At 43.4% G+C, this 24,132-nt stretch overlaps 1 protein-coding gene across 1 annotated transcript in view; it reads right to left on the reverse strand.

The window, feature by feature from the left end:
- The window catches only part of LOC138964818 (beta-hexosaminidase-like), a 31,792-nt gene extending 13,699 nt beyond the window's left edge, over positions 1–18,093 (reverse strand). Inside the window, exons 1-4 of the mRNA XM_070336854.1 lie at positions 17,402–18,093; positions 16,177–16,384; positions 2,968–3,218; positions 439–728 (exon numbers count right to left, since the gene is read on the reverse strand). Of these exons, the coding sequence (XP_070192955.1) occupies positions 439–728; positions 2,968–3,218; positions 16,177–16,246 (611 nt within the window). The 5' untranslated portion in view covers positions 16,247–16,384; positions 17,402–18,093. The remainder of the gene's footprint in view (positions 1–438; positions 729–2,967; positions 3,219–16,176; positions 16,385–17,401) is intronic.
- Positions 18,094–24,132: the final 6,039 nt, after the last annotated feature.

The following is a 24,132-nucleotide window of genomic DNA, read 5'->3' on the forward strand; positions in this document are numbered from 1 at the left end:
ACATGAACAATAGGGAAAAAAGCTAACAAAACAGAATTTTGTTTTAAGGTTTGGCTTATGGGCGATCATGTTTGCGTCAAGCCTGTCTTTAATTGGTCGAAGTCGACGATGCGAAGTATACTTCGCGAAGCTGGCCGCACAAAGCTTTAGCACTGAGTTTTCGGTACAAATTAAGGACTGCCTTCAGCAACAGAGTCGTGCCCCGAACTCTGACATGGATTACAGGATCTTTTCCGTGCGCACTTGGTCTTGTGCTTGCGTGTACACACGAAGGGGGTTAAGTCACTAGCAGGTCTGCACATAAGTTGACCTGGGAGATCGGAAAAATCTCCACTCTTAACCCGTTCTGGACAACTACAGTGACATAGTCCCCCAAGAGAAACAAGGCAAGAAAACGACAGAAATCCAAACTCTGAGAATTCAATCAAATCGACCCACCTAGTGCCAGCAGTGTACGGGTCGTAACGATCATAGGCCTTGGCCTCAGGGATGTCGTAGTTGAATCGCTTCCACTTGTTCTCCGCGTCAAAGTCGCCCACCCAGTCCAGCTCCTCGCCCGCCGTGCTGACGATTGTCCTGGGTTCGAGTCCCGGAGCCGCCAGGTACCAGTTGGGGTAGGTGTCGGTGCGAGAGACGGAGTAGTTCTCCGACAGGAAGCGAATGACGCGAGTTTCTCCGGGCTGGACCTCCTCGAAGCCCTCGTCAGGCTCCATGCTGAACTGACCGCCCTGGGATTGGATGGAATGGGATTGTTTAAAGGCCAACTTATTGAATGTATCTACACACCAATCATAAGAGACAGTGGCCTGTATGGTGTAAGGCCCACTCCGCATCGTGAAAGCAGCTTACCTTATTGTTTCAGATGTGGCCAGGCTGTAACATTGGTTAAGACCATCCCTTCACTTGGTCACATACCGAAAATCAACACCCTTACTGCTTGCTGTGGTAAGTTGGACATATTTGTTATGAATTTTTTTTCTCCGAAAAAAATCATCACTGCGTTTTTGCAAAATGTATTCCTTATGAAAAAATAAAAATTAAAAATTAAAATAAATGTGCACAGAGAGCACCCAGGCTGTTCATTGTTGGTATGTGACCAAGTGTAGGGATGGTCTTATCCTATGTAACACCCAGGCTGTTCATTGTTGGTATGTGACCAAGTGTAGGGATGGTCTTATCCTATGTAAAACCCTGACAAGACCTGAGACGGCGAGACGAACTGTTTTAACGAGGCGGATTGTGCTTTTTATCATATAGGCCATTGCCTCTTATCATTGGCGTGTAGATAGGCTACATACAAAAACATTATAATCTCTGCACAAAAGCAAAGGGATTCAAACTGCATCGTTTTGCTCTGAACTTACCTGTATCCAAGAAGCTGTTGGGAGGTTGAAGTCATCACTATTCGTCTAGCAAACGACCGTTTTTACGCTCAAAGTTCCTTTTTGGGGCAGTTTTAAAACAAATTGCGTTTCGGAGTTTTAAAACAAATTGCGTTTCGGAGTTTTAAAACAAATTGCGTTTTGCAGTCACGAAGACAGTTGAAAGTGCTAACATATCATAGATATTAATCTATCGACGACCACTTTCTGTCAGACAGAAGTGCCCGGTTGTTGTTTCTTTGTTTATCTCTGAGACGCAAACTGAGAATCATCTCTTAACCCCCTCAGCACAAATGCGTCCACAAAACAGCAAACAGAAAACAAAACAAACAAGAGGCGAAGCCTTCAAGGCTCACGTAAGAAATCGACAAACAGTAACACAAACTCAATCACTCCGTCACACATGCACACACACACACACACACACACACACACACACACACACACACACACACACACACACACACACACACACACACACACACACAGTAAGCATAGCCATAGGTGAAACTGTGCAAAAAAGCGAGACCCTCGATCTGCCAAGTAGTCTCGGCCCGCTCACAATAACAATGACCGAGACTTTCAGTAACTCCTTTCTCCTTTGCGTGACGTCTAACCCTCTTACGTCATAATGTGACGTCTTCAAATAGTTTCTATCACACACGTCAAACACTTTTGACCGAGACGTAATCTTTATGCGAGCTTTATCCATAGACTCGGAAATGTTAAAGTTTCTATCACACACACACGCACGCACGCACGCACGCACGCACGCACAGACAGACAAAGTTTATCATCGCGGCTACACTTACGTGAGCCAAAAACCAGTGCACAAGATTGTGTCCATAATCATATAAATATAAATGATCAAAATTGAAATCCAATAACAAATAGACTGGTTACGCTCCCAATTTTTGGCTCACGTAAGTGTAGCCTATGCGATCATAACTTTGTCTGTCTGTGCGTTTGTGCGTGTGTGTGTGTGTGTGTTTGTGCGTGCGTGTGTGTGTATGTCTGTGGTAGAAACTCTAACATTTGAAGACGTCACATTACATTGACGTCACATTATGACGTAAGAGGGTTAGACGTCACGCGAAGGAAGTACTGAAAGTCTCGGTCATTATTATTTTGAGCGCGCCGAGACTAGTTGGCAGTCGTGTCCTGTAAGTAGGCTACATGGCCATGCAGACAGACAGATCTAGATCTAGTGTCTCGCTTTCTTGCACAGTTTCACCTATGCTCTTTCTGTGTGTGTGTGTGTGTGTGTGTGTGTGTGTGTGTGTGTGTGTGTGTGTGTGTGTGTGTGTATGTGTGACGGACTGATTGAGTTTGTGTTACTGTTTGTCGATTTCTTACGTGAGCCTTGATGGCTTCGCCTCTTGTTTTATATATAAAACAAGAGAGTGTAGGTTATTGGAATGTTTAATTTATGACAAAACAAAACGTTACATTTACAGTACGTCGACCTAGTGGTTAAAAATGTCGACGAAACTCGCTTGCAGTATGCTGGCGCCTCGCAAGAATGATCAAATAAGTACAAGATGAATTTCACAGAAAATGATAAAAGCATGTGAACCGAACCAACCTGTACGTGTTTGAAGCGTATGCCATAGTCAGGCAGAAGGTAGCCCTCAGGGTAGGGGTGGTGGTTGGGTTCCAGCAGGTTGAGCTGTGTCCAGTAGATGACCCATCCCCTGCTGGGCACCGGCTTGTCCCCCGTGTTGGTCAGCGACACCTGGCAGCTGAACGTCTTGAGCGAGTCTCTGAAGTTGTCCACTACCTCGTATTTCACCTTGACGTGTTTAGCCATGTAGTCTAGCGTCTCCTGGCTCACACCTGGCGAACAAATAGTCAAAGGAGTGGTAAGTTGCAAGGATACCATAGCAGCATTTCTGTGCATATATTCACGACTTGCACCCCATGACCCAGCATAATTAACAGTCCCGAGGTGAAGGTCATAAGGTTTGTTGGGGGAACCAGAACTTCCGGTCAGAAAGCACATGGAAATGTTAGTACAACATGGATTGCTTTGAAAGACTGATCAGCACACAGAACCCGTGTGATGTTATGACGTCATGGAAATGTGTATTTAATCGCCTATGTGCAAGATTCATGACGTATTATGGGGTAAAGGGTTCTGGGTAAGAATCATGGTTGAATAAACGACGCCATTTCTCCACCAGTTTCTGCTTTGTTCCCACAAGTATGTGTGCACCTGTGACCCTCCCATATGACGAGAACACCACACTACTGATAAGTTGGAACGTCTTGAGCGGGTCTCAGAAGTTGTTAAACAACTCATATTTCACCATTACGTGTATTCAAAGCTGGCAGCAGACAAAAAAAGTGAAATGAGTTAGAGGTTGTAAATATGGCATAGAACATCAATGTCTTCAGAGTGTCACTGAAGTTGTTAGCAACCTCGTAGTTCAACTGCATACGTTTGGCCCTGTACATAGAGTCCAAGATATCGTGCCTCGCGCCTTGCCAAGTACTGTTACACCTTTCAAGAAAAGGGAACCGAAATGGACAGCGTCAGTACAAATATACAATAGTCATCGACTATAGAAAAGAACGTGTCCATTTAGTAGTTGTCGGACACACAGGAGTTTGTATCAAAGCACCGGTCGAACGAGGTATCGTACTCGTTCATCCTAACTGTAGTATTACTATATACTTTAAGCTTCTGCGGTCGAACATCTGGTATTTCACCTTGACTTTTTTCCCTGTGGGCCAATCGCTCTTGATTTACACTTTGCGAAGAAAACGCAAAGTGAGGCAGAGGATGGGGCAACCAACGGTATCAGTATTGAAAATAAAAGTATCAAATACTGAGACTGAAACACCCTGGCAGCTGGACATCTTCAGCTTTTCCCTTTAATTGTTGACCGCCTCCCAATTGACTTAAACGTGCTTGGCCATAAAATCTGTCTTTATTGTGTCCATCTTTGGTATCAGAGCCTTATAAAACAAACTAAAGCTAGATAACTGGCTGTAGCAGGGGCCGGGGCCTCTTTTGTCGTAACTGTCATTTTGTTCTCGATGATCTAGTTATATGCAGGGGTGTCTATTCACCATATCTGTAAACAAGAAATTAACGGAGAATGATCACCACTACCTCCACCCCACCCCCCCCCCCTCTCCTTCCTGCTCCGCGATTACTCCTGTGCTTATGGTTAAACGGAGATGGTGAGAGTGTCAGAGGCGTTTAGACACTTGCACTTCGTATTCAAGGGGGCATTTTCGATTCGATTCAAACCGGTGTTTGCAGATTCTATAGATCTGCAGGATATGCACCAGAAATGATGACTCCCATTTCACAACAAAAACTGCACATCTGTGCACAGAGAACAAACTGATACGACAGATTCAGGTAGGGATTCGAACCCATAACCTTCCGATCAACAAAAAAAAGCGCCACGCTCGGCCAAGGGGTCAAGCGGTAGGCAAAGTATTCGTCGCCTGCAAGTCTTCGACCAGGAAAACAAGCCCCTCGTGCAAATTAAAGGGGAAACAATTCTGCTCACCCTTTCAGATCTTGCAACGCTTTTACGTGGGATAAGGCCACCCCTCCACATGGACGCATACCAAAAATCAACACTCATAACTCATACTCATAACTCATAACATTTTATTGATCCAACAAAGGAAATTAAATTGGTCATCAGCACATATAGGTCATTAATTAATAATTATAAAAGAAGAAGAGAAGAAAATTTATAAAACCCATGATAACAAAAAAATATCTAAAGTAATATATGTACAACTACAATACCCTTTTTACTTGCACACTTGACACACCGACACACCAACACACATGCATACATACCTACATACATACCTACATACATACATACATACATACATACATACATACATACATACATACATACATACATACATACATTCCATGTTAAAGTGTAGTTAAGAACATGACAGTAATTATATCATTATAACACTGATCATGACTGCTTACTGTGCAGAGTGAGAATTTTATTATGAATTAATTTCACATATTTTCACAACAGAGTCCATTAAGAAAAAAATTCGTCATTAAATTCCCACTCTGCACCGATAAGATAGGATAAGATAAGAAAACTGTAATGTCCATTTTTATTGTACATAAACATGGACATTTGTCCTTTGGCACAACATCGCATTACTTATAACACAAAGACACAAATCAAACGCATAATCGTACATAAATACGCTCACAATAGCACCCAGGCTTTTGAGTTTTGGTATGTGGCCAAGTGGCGCGATGGCCCTATATAATGTCAAATCCTGAAATAGTAAGCCGAATCGGTTACACGGGAACGATTGTACCTTTAACTCTTTGTAGGCTGTTCCCTGTGCCCGCCACGTGTTGCCAATCACAACAGATTTTAACGGATGTTTTGTCGTTTTAACCGCCTCATTCAACAAGAGTGTGTACTGTGCACACAGCAACACTTGGGGGTTAATTCGGTCCGGGAACACGCTGACGAGTGTATAGGGTTAATCCGTTTAGAGTGACGCTGGCAAATTGTCCAAGTATAATCACAAGTGTTGAATTAAAGGAACGAGCGAGAGAGAGTGAGAGAAAGAGAGAGAGAGAGAGAGAGCGAAATGAGCACTTGCTTTTCGTGATGCTTTGAATCGTATGCTGTGTTCACAAGGGCATCATTCTGTATATCCGAGCGGCAGAATAGACGATTTTCGGAAATAACTATGTCGGGTTTGTATGGGTGAATGAGTAAACACCTTTTTTTTTCTCTGACAAATAACTTCACACATGCACCTGTCCACGTTTTTCCGACACACCCGTCACCAGTAATTGGCCCCTCCAATGTTTGTCCGAGTAAAAAGCAAGAGCATTCACTCTTTCACAACCCATACAAACCCGACAGAGTTATTTACAGAATTCGTCTATTGTAAGCTTTTTAATTGGCATGCTGTGGGTTGGATAGTTTATTGAATGAAAAGAACGAGAGAGGGTGCGTATTCTTCGTGGTTCTTCAAAACTTTCCTGTTCTCAAGGTCAGAAGAATTGTTAGATTGTTAGATAACATACGGTGGGTTTGATAGTTTAGTTGAATAAAAGGAGCGAGCGAGAGGGCAAATGAGTGTTTTTCGTGATGTACTCAATCTTGCGTATTTTCAAGGTCATAATTATAGTTCCGAGCAGAATTGTTAGCTTTTAAATCCACAAACGGTGGGTTTGAAAGTTTGTTGAATGAATTAAACGAGGGTAAATGCTTGTTTTTCGTGATGCATTCAACCTTGCGTGTTCTCAAGGTCATGTGGCTCCAAGCAGAATTGTTAGCTTGTTAATTGGCATACGATGGGTTTGATAGTTTGTTGAATGAAAAGAACGAGCGACAGGGCAAATGCCTGTTTTTCGTGATTCATTCAACCTTGTGTGTTCTCAAGGTCACCTAGCTCCTAGCAGAAATGTTAAATCTTTAATCGGCATGCGGTGGTTTTGATAGCTTATTGATTTTCTCCCCCTACACCCACGTATATTCAAATATTTCAACTTGCCCTGATATTTGTCGGTGTTGTGCGACTAGCCCCCGTGTCTTGATTTAAAAAGAATGACATTTGCACAACAATTGGCATTGCACCTTGATTTCATTGGAATTTGGATTGAGTAGGAAGAGGGTATTTGCTGTCGGTGCGTAAACGGAAAAGTAACCAACATACTCGAGGTCAGTGGTGTTTGTAAACGGGTGTCTCGGCTTTTAAAACAATACAGTTTCTTCTGTACGGGAACTATGATTACGACTTAATGTTCTGTTAAAAGTAATAGAACAATACTGAAACGAGCGCTCTCAAATTAAGGGGCCAATTCGTAGTGACGCCGGTAAAAAAAAAGTAAATACAATTCAGATTCCAACATTTGAATTGTGTTTGGCTGACAGTGTATACATCTACATGTATTGAATTCACACAGTACAACAGCTTAAAGTTACAGGCCAGCAATAGAAATATGATGTCACATGGATGTTTTACAAGATCTAGAATGATATAGCTAACAGTATAGTTTACATCTTAACACACACACACACACACACACACACACACACACACACACACACACCACACACACACACACACCACACACACACACACCACACACACACACACACACACACACACACACACACACACACACACACACACACACACGATGTGAGAGACAGACAGACAGACAGACAGACAGACCGAGAGAGAAAGACAGACAGGCAGACAGAGTAAATCAAAGCTTTTTACAGACTTTTTGTCTCTTTTTACAGACGGAAAAGTACTTTCACTGTGCTGGTATGAGTGGAGTGTCTGCGCATGCAATGGATCCTCCTGCGTTCAATGTCTCCACCCCAATGACAACAAAGTCACTTAAATCCAAACGTCAGCGGATAAATAGTATCCCCATAGCTGCCATTGCGACTGGCCAAAATGTAGGGTTTTTTGCGATTACGTATGAGGGCAGAAAAAGGGTCATGTCTGCACATTTCAGATATTTCCGTCGGGTCGAATTTCTGGTCTCGATGTAAGTCTGTTAGCTTATTTGCGGTTTCCGTGCGTTCAATACAGAAAAATATACTGGGATCAAAGCAAAACAAAAACGGAAGAAAACACTACACAGGGGAAAAGCTACAACTACACAACTCTTCAAATCTTCTTTTTTCGAGCGAGGTCAGTTTTGTAGCGAGAGACAATTTGAGCAACCCAAACACACAGGTCCGGGTCAGCGGAGTTTGTCAAAAGAGGTGTGCTAACACCCCCCCCCCCCCCCCCCACCACCCTCCCTTGTCCCTCCCACCTTTACTCTCTCCTCCTTTTCCCGTAACTCCACCATGCATTTAAACCAGTTTGCTTCTCCCTCCTCTCTCTTATCTCCTCATTACCTTTCTCTGACATTTTCATACAACAGTTGCTGTGCCATAGTAGGGCGTGAAGCTTCAGCCTGTCGCATATCTTTGATAGCTCGTCGCATGCGCATTAACTTGCTGCTGCTATTTAGCTAGGTCTGTCGCAGTCTATCGCAAAATTTGCTGTCGCCGTTTGTGGTAAAACCCAGCCTATTGTGTCGCAAAAAAAAACAAACAAAAAAACAACGCGATAAAATGCGACTAGTGCCAGACTCTGCATTAATTTTGCATTGCGGGGTTGGGGATGACGGATTCCCCTTACCACAAAGTCTTACCGAACATCTAAGTGATTCTCACTGTTTTGAGGGTTCCAATAACGATAAGAACAAAGGAGCATGCTTTTGGTCAAAGCAGGCGCGTATGACCGTATGTGCCTTTTTTTCTAAGTCCCCTGAGGCCAAAAACGTGTGAAAACTCGTGTCTGTACGACTGCCTGTCTGTCTATCTGTCTGTCTGTCTGCTTGTCTACTTGCCCATTTGTCTGTCTGACTGTTTGTCTATCTGTTTGTCTGCTTTTTTGTCTCTCTGTCTGTCTATCTCTGTGTTTTTGTGCGAGCTTGTGTGTCTGTTCTTAGGGTGCTTGTTGTGGCTTAGTGCGTTTCGTTGCAAGTGTTCCCTGGCAACCAAGGACGTACGATTGTCATCTCGGACTGTTGCCAGTTCAAACTGCAGGGATTAGGCCACATACCTAACATGGCGCCACTGATCTCCCTCTCTCTCTGTCTCTGTCTCTCTGTCTGTCTCTCTCTGTGTCTCTCTGTGTCTCTCTGTGTCTGTCTGTCTGTCTGTCTGTCTGTCTGTTTGTCTCTCTCTCTCTCTCTCTCTCTCTCTCTCTCTCTCTCTCTCTCTCTCTCTCTCTCTCTATCTTTTTCTCTCTCTCTCTCTCAGGTCTGTGGACATTTTCGTAGGTTCTTGCACATATGCAATGTACAGTACTGTTAAAAAAAAAATTCAATCATGAGTTCCTGGCATCTCCATTTGTACTTAAACCAATAATAGTGGGCAAAGGTGTGGTTAATGACTACTTCTTGTGCTAATTTTGACCAACAAAACACCTTCACCTGGCCGGTGATTTAATTTTGCGGAAATCTCATTTATTTACGCCGAAGGGGTCTAAGTCGACCAAAGGTGGGTGCATTTCCTGTAGGTGCATTTCCTGTAGGTGTCTTTCCTGTGTACAGGCAATACACCCGTGGAGATTTCCTGTAGCGTTTGGCCGATCTCACTTAAAGTCACGTGATGCTCAGCCACATCGGTAACATTTGATATCTTTCTGTCCTTTTCTCTAGTTTTCAAAGAAATTCGATTTAGTTTTGCAAGTTGCATGAAAGAAATTTTTAAAAATCCATCAGGTGTTTCTGGCGCGGAATTGAGTGATATCGTACTTTCCTACTGGAAATGTACCCGGGTGTAGTGCCTGTATTCAGGAAAAACACCTACAGGAACAGCAACTACAGGAAATGCACCTACTTTTGGTCGACTTAGACCCCTTCTGCTTTATACATTGTTAATGGTTTCACAATCTAACTGAAGCCGAAAGAAGACTAAAAATAAGAAAGTTGAGGCGGCACTGTGACGACCAGCTCCTTTATATTAACGAAATTAGATCTTGGTCTTCGGGTTTTAGGGGCTAGCTAAGTCTTTCTACACGTGGCTTTAGACACCTTCATCCCCTCCGACCTCCATCCAACTTTTTGTTTTAATTTTTCGAGGGGGCGTTTGTGATTAAACATCAATACATTCAGCAGGTTCTGAAGAATCTTTCACTTTCGTTGGATAACCAAATCTCCTTTCTGTAACCTTTCTCTCTTCCCGAGTTATCTCCCATCTTCCCCTTTTTTTTTCTCCCCCAAATCAGCCCCTGCTATCTGTAAGTTTAATAACTTGCAACGATCCCGTTACAAGAACTCCGCCTTTTGTCATTTTTGCTTTTGCAAGCCAAACACGAGGACTCGACATGTTTCGTGATCGTGAGGTGAGCGAAGCCCCGGCGTCTGTCAACATAGCGTCACATTTCCGGCATGGCGGGTCAAAGGGGGGCAAATCCTTACACTAACACGACACCAGGGCTTCCGCGCGAGTTCGACGTGTTGCGGTGATCGTTCCTGTCCCTGTTTTTGTCACATTAAAAAGGTTGTGGCTTTGAGAAACGAAGGGGAAACAATTTCAAATTCATAAATCAGGCAATACTCAACTTCGGGCTGAAGATGCTTGAAGAAAATATGTAACGGCCTGTGCTGAAAACTCCATAACAAGAATGAAATCGTTCATTTATCGCTTTTTTCTGTTCTTTCTCTGTTGTATGCATTATTGTGAAAACTAATACATTTAGAAAACTTAATTGTCTTCCAGATCGAATATTTTATTTGTCTATGGCCCTCGAGTATGGAAGATCTGTCCATCAAAGTCGGACACAAACAGAACAAGTCGCGTAAGGCGAAATTACTACATTTAGTCAAGCTGTGGAACTCACAGAATGAAACTGAACGTAGTCCGCCGCTAGTGCAAAAGGCAGTGAAAGTGACGAGCCTGTTTGGCGCGGTAGCGATTGCGCTGTGCTTCATAGCACGCTTTACTGTACCTCTCTTCGTTTTAACTTTCTGAGCGTGTTTTTAATCCAAACATATCATATCTATATGTTTTTGGAATCAGGAACCGACAAGGAATAAGATGAAATAGTTTTTAAAACGATTTCAGAAATTTAATTTTGATCATAATTTTTATATTTTTAATTTTCAGAGCTTGTTTTTAATCCAAATATAACATATGTATATGTTTTTGGAATCAGAAAATGACGAAGAATAAGATGAAATTGTTTTGGATCGTTTAATAAAAAAATAATTTTAATTACAAGTTTCCGATTTTTAATGACCAAACTCACTCATTAGTTTTTAAGCCACCAAGCTGAAATGCAATACCAAACCCCGGCCTTCGTCGAAGATTGCTTTGCCAAAATTTCAATCAATTTAATGGAAAAATGAGGGTGTGACAGTGCTGCCTCAACTTTTACAAAAAGCCGGATATGACGTCATCAAAGGTATTTATCGAAAAAAAGAAAAAAACGTCCGGGGATATCATACCCAGGAACTCTCATGTCAAATTTCATAAAGATCAGCCCAGTAGTTTAGTCTGAATCGCTCTACACACACACACAGACAGACAGACAGACAGACAGACACACACACACACACACACACACACACATACACCACGACCCTCGTCTCGATTCCCCCCTCTATGTTAAAATATTTAGTCAAAACTTGACTAAATGTAAAGAGAGGGACGTATGAAGACAAGACAAGTTTTTTATTAACGAGGCTAAAAAATATCAAGTTTACATGTTGTTTTGTTTACTGGTCAAACATGGTGGTGCCATAAGTCATGCATATCGGAAGACATGAATTTAAAGCGGTACATGTTGATCGCCCAAAAGAAAAATCGATACAAAAAAAAATAGTTTACTTGCTTCAGGCCTTTGGACGTCTGGTATTTAGTTGTGTGTCCTTTGCTCATTACAACTGACTATAATTTGCAAAAAATGCAACCTGTACAAAGTCTTCAAGAAGTGGATTTGCAATACTATCAAGTGACGACTGACAGCCACCTCTAGATTTGCATTTGACTAATTGGTGCTGGAAATGCGCTGTAGTTGAATTTGAAGATAATTTTATTTTTAATAATAATAAAATGTCGGGACTGGGATGGTAAAAAAAACCTCTTCCTCTGTGTATCTGTCTTCCAGTCACGGCTATGTCAATGCACACGGTAAGGAGCAAAAAGATGGACAGAACTCCTCACAAATCTAAACCTGGAACAGGCGACGGAAGAAAGAAAAGTCTTGATGACAAAGTTCGTTCCTCTACGATACTTCTTCCTCCCAGTCACGGTCGCAGGAGATTCGTGGTGTGCTTGCAATTAGCACGGCCCTGTCACAGTGTGCACGTACTGCTCGAAGCAAACTTGTCACGCCCACTAACTGGGGCAGACAGCTTTCACGAGCCACTGTCACGATTCTCATTAGCATGAAACGCGCGCCGTCTGTCGCCAAGTAAACCTACCTACAGTCTTGTTCTGTGAGGGGGGGGGGGGGGTTGTGACGTGCGGAAGTGAAGGAGCAAGAGACATACGGTGGGACAGAGATACGGACAGACAGAAAAAGACAGACAGACAGACAGACAAACAGACGGACAGACAGACAAACAGACAGACAGACAGGCAAAAGGACAGTCAAGGCTTATAAACAGAGAGACAGAGAGAGATGGAGAACAGAGTGGTGAAAGAGAGGAAGAGAGAGGGAGAGAGACAAGATATGGGGGGGGGGGAGAGAGAGATGGAGAGAGAGAGAGAGAGAAGGAGCGAGAGGGTGAGAGAGGGGGGAGAGAGAGAGAGAGAGAGAGAGAGAGAGAGAGAGAGAGAGAGAGAGAATCCGATGCAATCATCTGTCTTGTCTTTGAGAAAATAAACACACAAAAATGCGAGACCAACAAGAACAATAATTGTAAAGGCCATCCCTGCTCTTGGACCCATACCAAGCATGATCAGTCCGATTGCTGTCGGTGCAGAGCCGTGAGACCGTGACTTCTTAATGAATTAGATTTCTTTCAAAGCGACTAAGGCCAAACAAAACTATATGTTGGTTTAGGTCGGCTTTTTTTTTTTTTTACTTTTTTTTTTTTTTAGTCTCGGTATGGTTTGCAACATGAGCCAGAGGTTGAGGTGGGTTTTTTTTGTGGTTTTTTAGAAATGAAAAAAAGTTTTAGAGTCGGCGGGAAAAAATAGGGTCGGTCGGGTTACCCTAAACCAACATATATTTTTGTTTGGCCTAAAGACTAACTCATTACGAAAAAATACTTCTCTGCACAGGAAACAATCAGTATGTTGATGCTTGGTATGTGACTAAGTATATGGATGGTCTTATTCAATGTAAAAGCCTGGCCACACTCTGAGACTGTGAGCCGAATCGTTTACACGTGAAGGGAAGGACGGTGACTTTAACTCGCATGTATAAACGCGCAACAACTGTTTGACATTTATTCAAAGTGTGCCGAGTGCATTTTCAGCGTCACTCCGCATTTTGCACAACCTGTGACGTAACGTTTGAGCAACTGTTTCATCGGCCGCTGTTGCAAAATGTAGACTTGACATTGTTTCACACAACCGCAAGAAATTCATTGTCAGCCTGAAATGCTGCTGACACTCGTCCTAAGCAAAACCTCGCAAAGCCAAAGCAAGCAGAGCTAAGCGTTGTTTGATTAAGTCTGGACGTTTTCTATTAAAGCGGATTAAAGGATTATAATTAATCTGTCTAGACGCGCATGTACTTGCATGGTATGAAACGGGGAAGTTTTCTTCATTAAAGAGCAAGACCTACTAGCTCTTTTCTCAAACAGAGGACTGATGTAGGCGACAAGCATTATAAATCATTTCTAATATGCTGACTGTTAGCAAATGATAACAGACATGTCGAGAAAATGGATATCAAGCATGAGCCGGCAGGCGAATGCTGGTACATATGTCATTTTTGAGCATGCTACGTTTTAAGACAAATTGCTACGCTGTTACGCCAACTTAGAATTGCTACTCTTTATCACAAGCATGCAACAGTTTGCTATTTCTTGTGAGTTCTGGTACTCATTTCTGATTCTCACTCAGTGTATCGGTCAGAATCTGTGTCATCAAACATTGCCCACAGCAAAGTGGCACTGCAGACACTTTCTACTGGCCATTAGGTTTCTGTTTTCTTAATAAACTTTTTTTTAAATGTATATGTTTCTGCACAAAATACCGTTAATGTGGATGTGCGAATAAATTGTAGACAATGCTACACTAAAACACCATTTGCTACACTGAAAATTCCAAAGAAATGTAAATTGCTACACTTGAGGTTTCAAAAGGGTTAGCAGGTCTCCTGTCTTGACAGGCCATCTACAATGTAAAGGCAATTCTAGCTGGCTCCCAAAGGTGTCCTCTCTCCCCAGGGACCACTGCTTTCCCAGCGTGGTCACATTTTCGACTTCATGAACGTTCCTTCACGGAACCACCAGACTTTACAAAACTTTCAACAAAACCCAGCCCCCTCAAACCCGCTCAGTATTTTCTTTGATCGGGATTCCAGCGTTGAAACGACCTTTGAAGACTGCGTCAGTATTTGGTGACCACACAACTCCAGACATTTGAGGGGACATTTAAAACTTGTGTTTTCTCGAAGCCTCGTTAGCTAGTCGATAAAAGCAAAACGAAAAATAAAAAGCATTTTGGAGAAATGATCTCATTCAACGCTTCCTCTTTTCTAATGTAAAAGCCTGGACTGGTGTGTAGTACCTATCAAGATTGTTTACATGGAAGGTCTCTTCATACAGCGTAGCAAAAAAATCAATTTGTCAGAATATAGGGAGGTAAGCGTCCGGACGGCAGTTGTCGTTCTTGGAAACAGGTCTCTTCTTTTTACATTTAGTCAAGTGTTTTTTAGTTATCAGTTTATACACAAAACTGCCTCGGCCTTCAACTCTGCAAAAAGTTATGGCTAAAGAAAAATGAAATAAAGCACAGGGATGTGAATCTGAAAGCTGAGAAGTTTAAAAGCAAGCTCTTTGTTGCGCACAACGCAAACCAAAATAGGACAGTCAGAAACTCAGTGAGGGGGGAAGTATTGACGCCGAGAAGGTTTGTTTGTTTGTTTGTTTGTTTGTTTGCTTAACGCCCAGCCGACCACGAAGGGCCATATCAGGGCGGTGCTGCTTTGACAATATAACGTGCGCCACACACAAGACAGAAGTCGCAGCACAGGCTTCATGTCTCACCCAGTCACATTATTCTGACACCGGACCAACCAGTCCTAGCACTAACCCCATAATGCCAGACGCCAGGCGGAGCAGCCACTAGATTGCCAATTTTAAAGTCTTAGGTATGACCCGGCCGGGGTTCGAACCCACGACCTCCCGATCACGGGGCGGACGCCTTACCACTAGGCCAACCGTGCCGGTCGCCGAGAAGGTGTTGACATCAGGAACGATGAAATAACTGATACAGGACTAGTAGTGGTTAAAACATGCAACACTGATAAGTCATCTGGGACAATATGATTACAGTGTTTACACCGGGTTAAACAAAACAAACGGGGGGGGGGAGGATGGAGGAAGAGAAGGCACGTCTGAAACTGAACAATTTTTTGTATATATACAAATCAGCGGTGATTAAAATTAGATAATAGAGAAGGTATCATATCAGAGGGAATGGGCAAAACTGAGGGATTTTCAGGGCCGGATCTGGGGGGGGGGGGGGGTTCCTGGGTTCCGGAACCCCCCCCCCCCCCTCCCTGGCCATCCGATGTACCTCTCAGAGAAAAAAAAATATGTGGACTTTTTAAGCTCTTCCCCCAACTCCCTTAGTTTATTTGGTCTTCTAAAACTATTTCAAATTTAAGTATTCAAAGTAAAGAGTTCTGTCAGACTTATTTACTAGGCATATATGTCTTTGGGATTATTCCACTGAACCACTATGGTAAATGAATATCTGAAGTATTTTGTTACTGTTGAAAATGTGTAATTTTGATTCCCAGTTGCAAGGAAAGACCAAAAAATGACCTCATAAATGCAAAATTTTCTCGGCTTGTGGGAGGCTTTGCCCCCCAGACCCCCCAGCGGGGCGTTGCCCCTGCACCCCACCGGGGCCTCGGCGGCCCCTGGACCCCTGCCTTAAGTTGGAACCCCCCCCCCTCAAACGAACTTGGTCCGGCCCTGATTTTGATAAAACATCAGCAACAAATGAAAAGCAATAATACAGAATTGTAACTATAGTGCACTCACAACGCCCAACACAAAAAAGTAGGCCATGCGAGAGAGAAAAAAATGCACTTTTAATTTTTTTTAACAAATTCTTACTTTGGGAGGAAGCCGACACCAGGGCCAGGAGGAAAGCGAGCTGCCGCAGAGCTGCTGCTGACCAATCCATGTTGCTGCTTCTGGGTCACGCTCGTCAGGATGTGTGGGTCACGTAGAGTGGTCCTGAGCCCGTGTTAACAGCACTACTGGACGTCGGTGCAAAGTCGGCGAATCCCCTCAGCTTACCGATTAAGCTAGTCTCGACGCACTGTGTTGAAAAGTTGAAAACGGTTTTGGAAGAGTGTTGTGAAACTGTGTGACAGTCAGTCCGAGAGGGTTAATCGGAGATGAGGGGTTTTACACGCAAAAGACAGGGATTTAGCACTGTGGGTGTACTTTGTCAAAACGAAAAAGAAGGGGTTTGGAAGTAATGTGTCAAGCTATTTGACAGGTTTTAAAGGGTCGATGCGAGATATGCAGAAAAGGCGGACATGGCACTGCTTGCCACACTGAATGACTCGACGTATGGAAATAGTTAATGCAGCAAATTAGAGGGTACAGGTACAGCAAAGCCAAAGGATTTTACATAATTACATATGTATACTTTGATAAAATTCAAGAACAGTGTCCCAAATAGTAGAACTCCGGAATGAACTGTGTGGGATGTGTATGGGTTGTAAAAGAGTGACTGCTCTTGGCGCTTTAGTGAGGCAAGCTTTCGACACGTGCTTCAGACACAACCCTCGCTAGTGACTGGCCTATAATGTCACGTGTGAAAGTTTGACTCACTAAAATGCAAGAGTATTTTCCTTCTTTCACAAAAACCCAGCAGCAGAGTTATTTTTGAACATGGTCTATTCAATGAAGCGGTTGCAAGGTCCCAAACCTTAGAGACGTAAAGAAACGCGGTAGTTCATTTAAACTGAGGCAACATCGTGTTGAAAAGCAATAATTTAAACATTGAAATTCGATTTATTCGGTAAGCTTATGTTCAAGGGACACAAATTAATGATAGACTGTTGATGGAGACTGTTTATTTGGCACACTGTTCTTGAATTTTAACCTGTTACCTTTTATCGAACAAATTATTTTTTTAAATATTCAAAATCATATTTTCTTATCAGAATAACTTTAGGCAAGTCCAATGGCGAACTCTGTTCTCACGATAATTTGACCGATGTACTCGGCTTTGCCAAAACAGTATGCGGTCCAGAAAATGACAAGCATGTAATCCTCTCGCGCAAGTGGACAACTTGAGAGAGGAGCATTCAGTACATGTACTTACAAATCAGCTTTGGTGTAAACAGATCCTTGGCATTTGGGATTGTGCACAGAGTCAGTAACCTGCGTAAGCAAGTGCAAAGGCTGGGTTAATTGAAGACCATCCGCTCAAAAAACTGAATGACGTCTTTCTAGCAGATCGGCCAATGTCGCAATCCGGCTTCGGTGACTGATAATCCAGCGAACACAAAAAATTGCTAAGACAAACTTAAAACTTTCTTTGACTTGTCAGCAGTTGTGATCAAATCTTGCGCACCTCGTCCTGAATCACGGAAGAAATGTTGCTGAAGCACTTGAACTACACTTGAAGAAAACGTTGCCGCCAGATATGAACACACAAAATACACGTCCTTAGATGTTGCAGTCATCAAATTGTCAAAAGTTTCATTTTTTCGTGTAAATTCTGTCAGTAGATTGTTCTTACTGTCGAGACATGCTCCAGTTTATACCCGGTGTGAGCCGCGTAGACAAGAACACCTCCACACACAAGTCACGATTCTGCGTATGAATTAGAGCACGCTTCTGTTGCCCTTTGAGGTCTCAGAAAGAGCACCTCCCGAGTTGTAAGAGAAACCTTTACCCTGCCTCGGTCAGGCAGTAACTGAGTGAGAGGGCATGCCCCAAAAAACAAGAAATCTTGTCCAGAAGTCAGGGAGTCACTGGCTTCCAAACCTGCCTTCGTACGTGCTGGCCGGTGTTTGAAAGACCGGACGACACAGCCCGCCATGCAGTGGATGGAGAGAGGGGGAGAAGAGGAGTGGAGGGGGAAGGAGAAGGACGGGGGGCAGAGGAAGAAAATGGGAAGGAGGGAATAGGTGGGAGACGGAGGGAGGAGGGGGTGGCGGACAGGAGGAGAAAGAAGAAAATACAGGAAAAGAATGGAGGTTCAGTATGAGAGATGAAGGGGAAACAGGAGTACGTAAGAGGTGGAGGAGGAGGAGGAGAAGAAGATAATGCAAAGGAGGGAAGAGAGCGAAAGAGAAGAGAAGAAGAAAGACAGAGTAGAAAATGATAAGGGGGGGGAGGGGGATACAGAGGAAGAGGGGGGGTGGCTGCCTGCAAAGGGGGGGGGGAGAGAGATGAAGGGAAAACAGAAGGAGGGAGAAAGAGGAGGAGGAAAGAAGATAATGCAAAGGGGGGGGGGGGAGAGAGAGATGAAGGGAAAACAGAAGGAGGGAGAAAGAGGAGGAGGAAAGAAGATAATGCAAAGGGGGGGGGGGAGAGAGATGAAGGGAAAACAGAAGGAGGGAGAAAGAGGAGGAGGAAAGAAGATAATGCAAAGGGGGGGGGGGGGGAGATGAAGGGAAAACAGAAGGAGGGAGAAAGAGGAGGAGGAAAGAAGATAATGCAAAGGGGGGGGGGGAGAGAGATGAAGGGAAAACAGAAGGAGGGAGAAAGAGGAGGAGGAAAGAAGATAATGCAAAGGGGGGGGGGGGGGAGAGAGATGAAGGGAAAACAGAAGGAGGGAGAAAGAGGAGGAGGAAAGAAGATAATGCAAAGGGGGGGGGGGGGAGAGAGATGAAGGGAAAACAGAAGGAGGGAGAAAGAGGAGGAGGAAAGAAGATAATGCAAAGGGGGGGGGGGGGAGAGAGATGAAGGGAAAACAGAAGGAGGGAGAAAGAGGAGGAGGAAAGAAGATAATGCAAGGGGGGGGGGGGGTGGGGGAGATGAAGGGAAAACAGAAGGAGGGAGAAAGAGGAGGAGGAAAGAAGATAATGCAAGGGGGGGGGGGGGGTGGGGGAGATGAAGGGAAAACAGAAGGAGGGAGAAAGAGGAGGAGGAAAGAAGATAATGCAAGGGGGGGGGGGGGGGGAGATGAAGGGAAAACAGAAGGAGGGAGAAAGAGGAGGAGGAAAGAAGATAATGCAAAGGGGGGGGGGGGGAGATGAAGGGAAAACAGAAGGAGGGAGAAAGAGGAGGAGGAAAGAAGATAATGCAAAGGGGGGGGGGGGGGAGCTGAAGGGAAAACAGAAGGAGGGAGAAAGAGGAGGAGGAAAGAAGATAATGCAAAGGAGGGAGTGAAGAGAACGAAAGAGAAGAGAAGAAGAACCAAAGAGTAGGACAAAGATGGAGGAGTTACGGAGGAAGAGGGGAAGGTGTGCCTACAAGGGGGGAAAGGGTGGGGGTGGAGGCTGTACTGGAGGGCAACTGGGGTCTAGCGGCCAAGAGAGAAAGGCGGCTGATGGCCCAGTGTGAGGTTTGGAAAGCTGGGGGGACCTCACGGCTGTTTGACGTAGGCCGCGCTGGCCAAGGATCGGCGTTTGTTGTCAACATGCTCCCTTTTGCTCGCCGGCTTTTGGGGCAACTGAAGGGGAGAGAGAGAGAGATCGAGAGAGAGAGACAGTGTGTGTGTGTGTGTGCGTGTGTGTGTGTGTGTGTGTGTGTGCGGTGTGTGTGTGTGTGTGTGCTGGTGTGTTAGTGTACGAGTGTGTATGTTAATGTATGTGTGTGTGTGTGTGTGTGTGTGTGTGTCGCGTGCGTGTGTTCGAGAGAGCGAGAGGGAGTGTGAGTGTGGGGGGGGGAGAACAGAGAGAGAGAGAGAGAGAGAGAGAGAGAGAGAGAGAGAGAGAGGACAGCAAGACAGACAAAAAGACAGAGACATATAGATGGAAAGTTCATCCTTCAACAGGTGATGAGAACAAGGTGTGTGCATGATGCGTGTAAGTACGAGCGAGCGAGCGAGCAAGCAAGCAATTAGAATCATGACAAAAAGCACATTCGGTGACACCCCATCTCCAAGTACAGATCTGGAGTGGCAAGAAGTGTGGTTCGAGTTATTTGTCCAGAAAACTATTTGAGAAATGTCACAGTCAGCTGACCATTGGACCCGGAAAAGTCAACACTTAAAGGGGCTGTCATGTTTCACAGCGCGCTCAGTTGTAACTGATTATAACACTTGCGTGCTTGATGAACAAAAAGGTGGGAAGTCTGCAAAAATGGTGGTAAACTGTCACAGTGCAAGAAACATTTGACAGCGCTGTGCCGGTGAAAAACAGTGAAATTGTCTGTCGTAAAAACAACAGACGTTTTCTTCATAGATTTTGGCCTCTGCACTCCACACACCTTTTTGTTTTTGTTTTGTTTCTGTACACAGACCCAAAGGAAGTCATGATCTTTTTTTCAGAGAGAAAGAGGGCAGGGGGGAGAGAGAGAGAGAGAGAGAGAGAGAGAGAGAGAGAGAGAGAGAGAGAGAGAGAGAGAGAGAGAGAGAGAGAGAGAGAGAGAGAGAGAGAGAGAGAGAGAGAGAGAGAGAAAGACAGACTTACAGTTACAGGGAGATATGTCAGAAGGCAAAAAGTGTACCGTGCTTGGGGGGAAAAGAAGAACGTCGCAGAGACTAAGTTCATCGCTTGCGGCTTCGTGGCACACTGGCAGGCGGAAGAAAAAATCAGCCAGATAAGTTTTCGTTATTAATTGTTTGTCTGTGCACTTAAAAGACCGTTGGGTCGAAATATCAGTGAATGTATTGTTTTGTCAATAACAAACGTTCCAACAACCTACCATTTTTGTTTTTTGATTCTAAATTTTGGAACGTTGGCAGTCTCTTTGTTTTTGGATTTAGTCGTCATAATCTCTCGCCTTTCAATATGACGTCATTTGTGCGTTTTGGACTCAATAAGCTTATGACGTTCCACCCTGATAGCATGATAACGTTAATTTAACGTTAGTTTAACGTTAGCATGGTTTGATTTTGGTTTACGGTTAGCATTAAACGTTAAATTAACGTTAAATTAAAGTTAGCAGAAAAACCGTTCTTACGCAAACGTTAAATTAACGTAAAATTAACGTTAGCAAGCAAACCGTTTTCATGGCAAACCTTTTTCAAACGTTAATTTAACGTTTGCATGAAAACGATAATAAAACGGTTTGCAGTGAAACGTTAGAAAAACGTTAAACAAACGTTGACACATAACCGTTCAAAATCAAACCATTTTCTAACGTTAATTTAACGTTTGCCTTTAAACGATTATAAAACAGTTCGCATTGAAACATTACATACATTGGCTACATGAATTAGTCGTCTTCAGAGCTTGGAAAACGAGGGCTGGATAATTATAGGAAGCAAAACTCCCGTTCAAAGAGTTGTATTCATGTTTTAGCAAATGTTGTACGTCGAACAACATGAAATTATATATTTTTGAAATCAGCAAGTGATAAGGAAGAGAGGAATGCAATTTTGTGTGTCTTTATCGAACAAGAAAGAAATAGTCTATTTAACGGGTTTCTTCATTTTAAGCAAAATTCTCAATGAAACACAACTTCTTCTTCTGCGTTCGTGGGCTGAAACTCCCACGTACACTCGTGTTTTATTTTTTTTGCACGAGTGGAATTTTACGTGTATGACCGTTTTTTAACCCGCCATTTAGGCAGCCATACGCCGTTTTCGGAGGAAGCATGCTGGGTATTTTCGTGTTTCTATAACCCACCGAACTCTGACATGGATTACAGGATCTTTTTCGTGCGCACTTGGTTTTGTGCTTGCGTGTACACACGGGGGTGTTCGGACACCGAGGAGAGTCTGCACACAAAGTTGACTCTGAGAAATAAATCTCTCGCCGAACGTGGGGACGAACTCACGCTGACAGCGGCCAATTGGATACAAATCCAGCGCGCTACCGACTGAGCTACATCCCCGCCCAATGAAACACAACAAGACTTTATATTTTCGGATACAGAAGTCAATAACGAATACAACGAAATAACTTTTGCAAACCAGTTTTAGATCTTTGAAAAAAGGAAGAAAATGGCAAATGTTGGATGAACATTTCGTAAAGTAATTTTTAAGGTAGCAAGCTGAAATGCAATCCCATAGTCCGGACCGAGTCAAACATTGTGTGACAAAAAATTCAATCAAATTGATGAACAAATGTGGCCGTGAGAGTGCCGCCTCAACTTTTACAAACCGGAAAATATGATGTCATCAATGAACCCTATCAAAAATCCGCAAAAAATGTTTCAAGCAAAAGCTCCCAAAAATGTCTGTACCAATTTTCATAACAATCCGTCCGGTAGTTTTTGAGAAATTCTTTTCACAGACAGACAGACAGACACACACACAAACACACACATACATCGGGAGACAGACCTCACTCTCTGCCAATGTTAAGACATTCAGTCATTACTTGACTGAATGTAAAAAGAAACTGGTAGGTTATTGGAACATGTAATTATTGACAAAACAAAACGTTACATTTACAGACTACTAAAATTAATTATTAGTTACTTTTTGTTAATATCAATTATATCAATATAATACAGTGAAGTATCTAGAGTAAAGATACAAAACACAGACAAATATTCCACACAGAAAATAGACATCTGCAGTCATTCCAAAAGACAAAACACTCCAACAACTCCATCATGATCTGCATTTTATATACAACTTTTGGGACAAGCATCAAACAGAACACTGAATACCAAAGTGCCCATTCAAACAGCCAAGCAGCAAGTAAAATAAAATCCCTGATTTTGTCATCATCCAGACATGGAATTAACCATATTATTTACTTTACAAGGCTAGAGTTTCGAAAATCACACCGTGCCCGAACATTTTCTGCCACTGGCACAATACATACACATCTCTTGTTCCATGGGGGTAGAGTATTCAGGGATGAAAACTGAAGAAAAAAAAAAAATACTGAAAAAAAAATTCGAAGGAGCGTAGCGCCAAGTTTCGCAGGCGCGAAGCGCCAAGACTTCTAGGGGGGTCCGGGGGCATGCCCCCCTGGAAATTTTGTTTTCAAGGGTGCAATTTGGTGCAATCTGGGGCTATCTGAGCCTTAAAATTGGATTCAAACATGGCCCCAAAATACATACAAAATGAAGCAATCTGGTGCTCATTTGAAAGCAAATCTACTTCTTTTTCAGGCATTAAAAAGGGATTACAACAAGCTGGTATTGTCATGAAATATATATATATATATGGCTCAGTCCCATCCTACCTGTCTGACCTGTTCACACTCTATACACCCTCACGATCCCTCCGCTCCTCTGTAGACACTAGAATATTCCGTCTATCTTCTTTTAGTCGCAAACAGCACGGCCAGAGAGCCTTCTCCCACTCTGCTGCCGTTGCGTGGAACTCTCTCCCTTACTCTATCCGACACTGCCAAACATTCTGTTCCTTCAAATCAAACCTTAAAACACACTTCTTCACCCAGTATTTTGATTAATTTTATTTCAACATGGTGCATTTTTGAATCAGGTGTTTGAATGTTCGAATGTCTTTGCCTGTGTTAGTATGCTTGCAGATTGTATTGATGTAGTGTTTGAGTTTCGTTGTTCACTTGTGTGCTGAATGCTGCTGCACATGCTTTTGCTTTGCTTTGTATGTATTATGTATGTTTGTCATTGTAAAGCGCTTTGAGAATGTAAAGCGCTCTATAAATCTCCCATATTATTATTATTATTATATAGAATTTTATATCACTTTCAGACTACTAGGGGGGGGGGGGGGGTGGGGTCCAGGGGCATGCTGCCCCGGGGAAAAAAATGTCAGTGGGTGCAAAATAAAGAGAGAGAGAGAGAGAGAGAGAGAGAGAGAGAGAGAGAGAGAGAGAGAGAGAGAGAGAGAGAGAGAGAGAGAGAGAGAGAGAGAGAGAGAGTCAACAATCTACGACACAACTGCCAACTAGTCTCGGCCCGCTCAAAAAACAATGACCGAGACTTTCAGGCCTGACCATACTTAATGTTTTTTCCGCAACACACGCACTTCACCACGCCTTCCTCGTCCAA

The sequence above is a fragment of the Littorina saxatilis genome, linkage group LG4, assembly GCF_037325665.1.
Source record: "Littorina saxatilis isolate snail1 linkage group LG4, US_GU_Lsax_2.0, whole genome shotgun sequence".
NCBI classification, from domain to species: Eukaryota; Metazoa; Mollusca; class Gastropoda; order Littorinimorpha; family Littorinidae; genus Littorina; species Littorina saxatilis.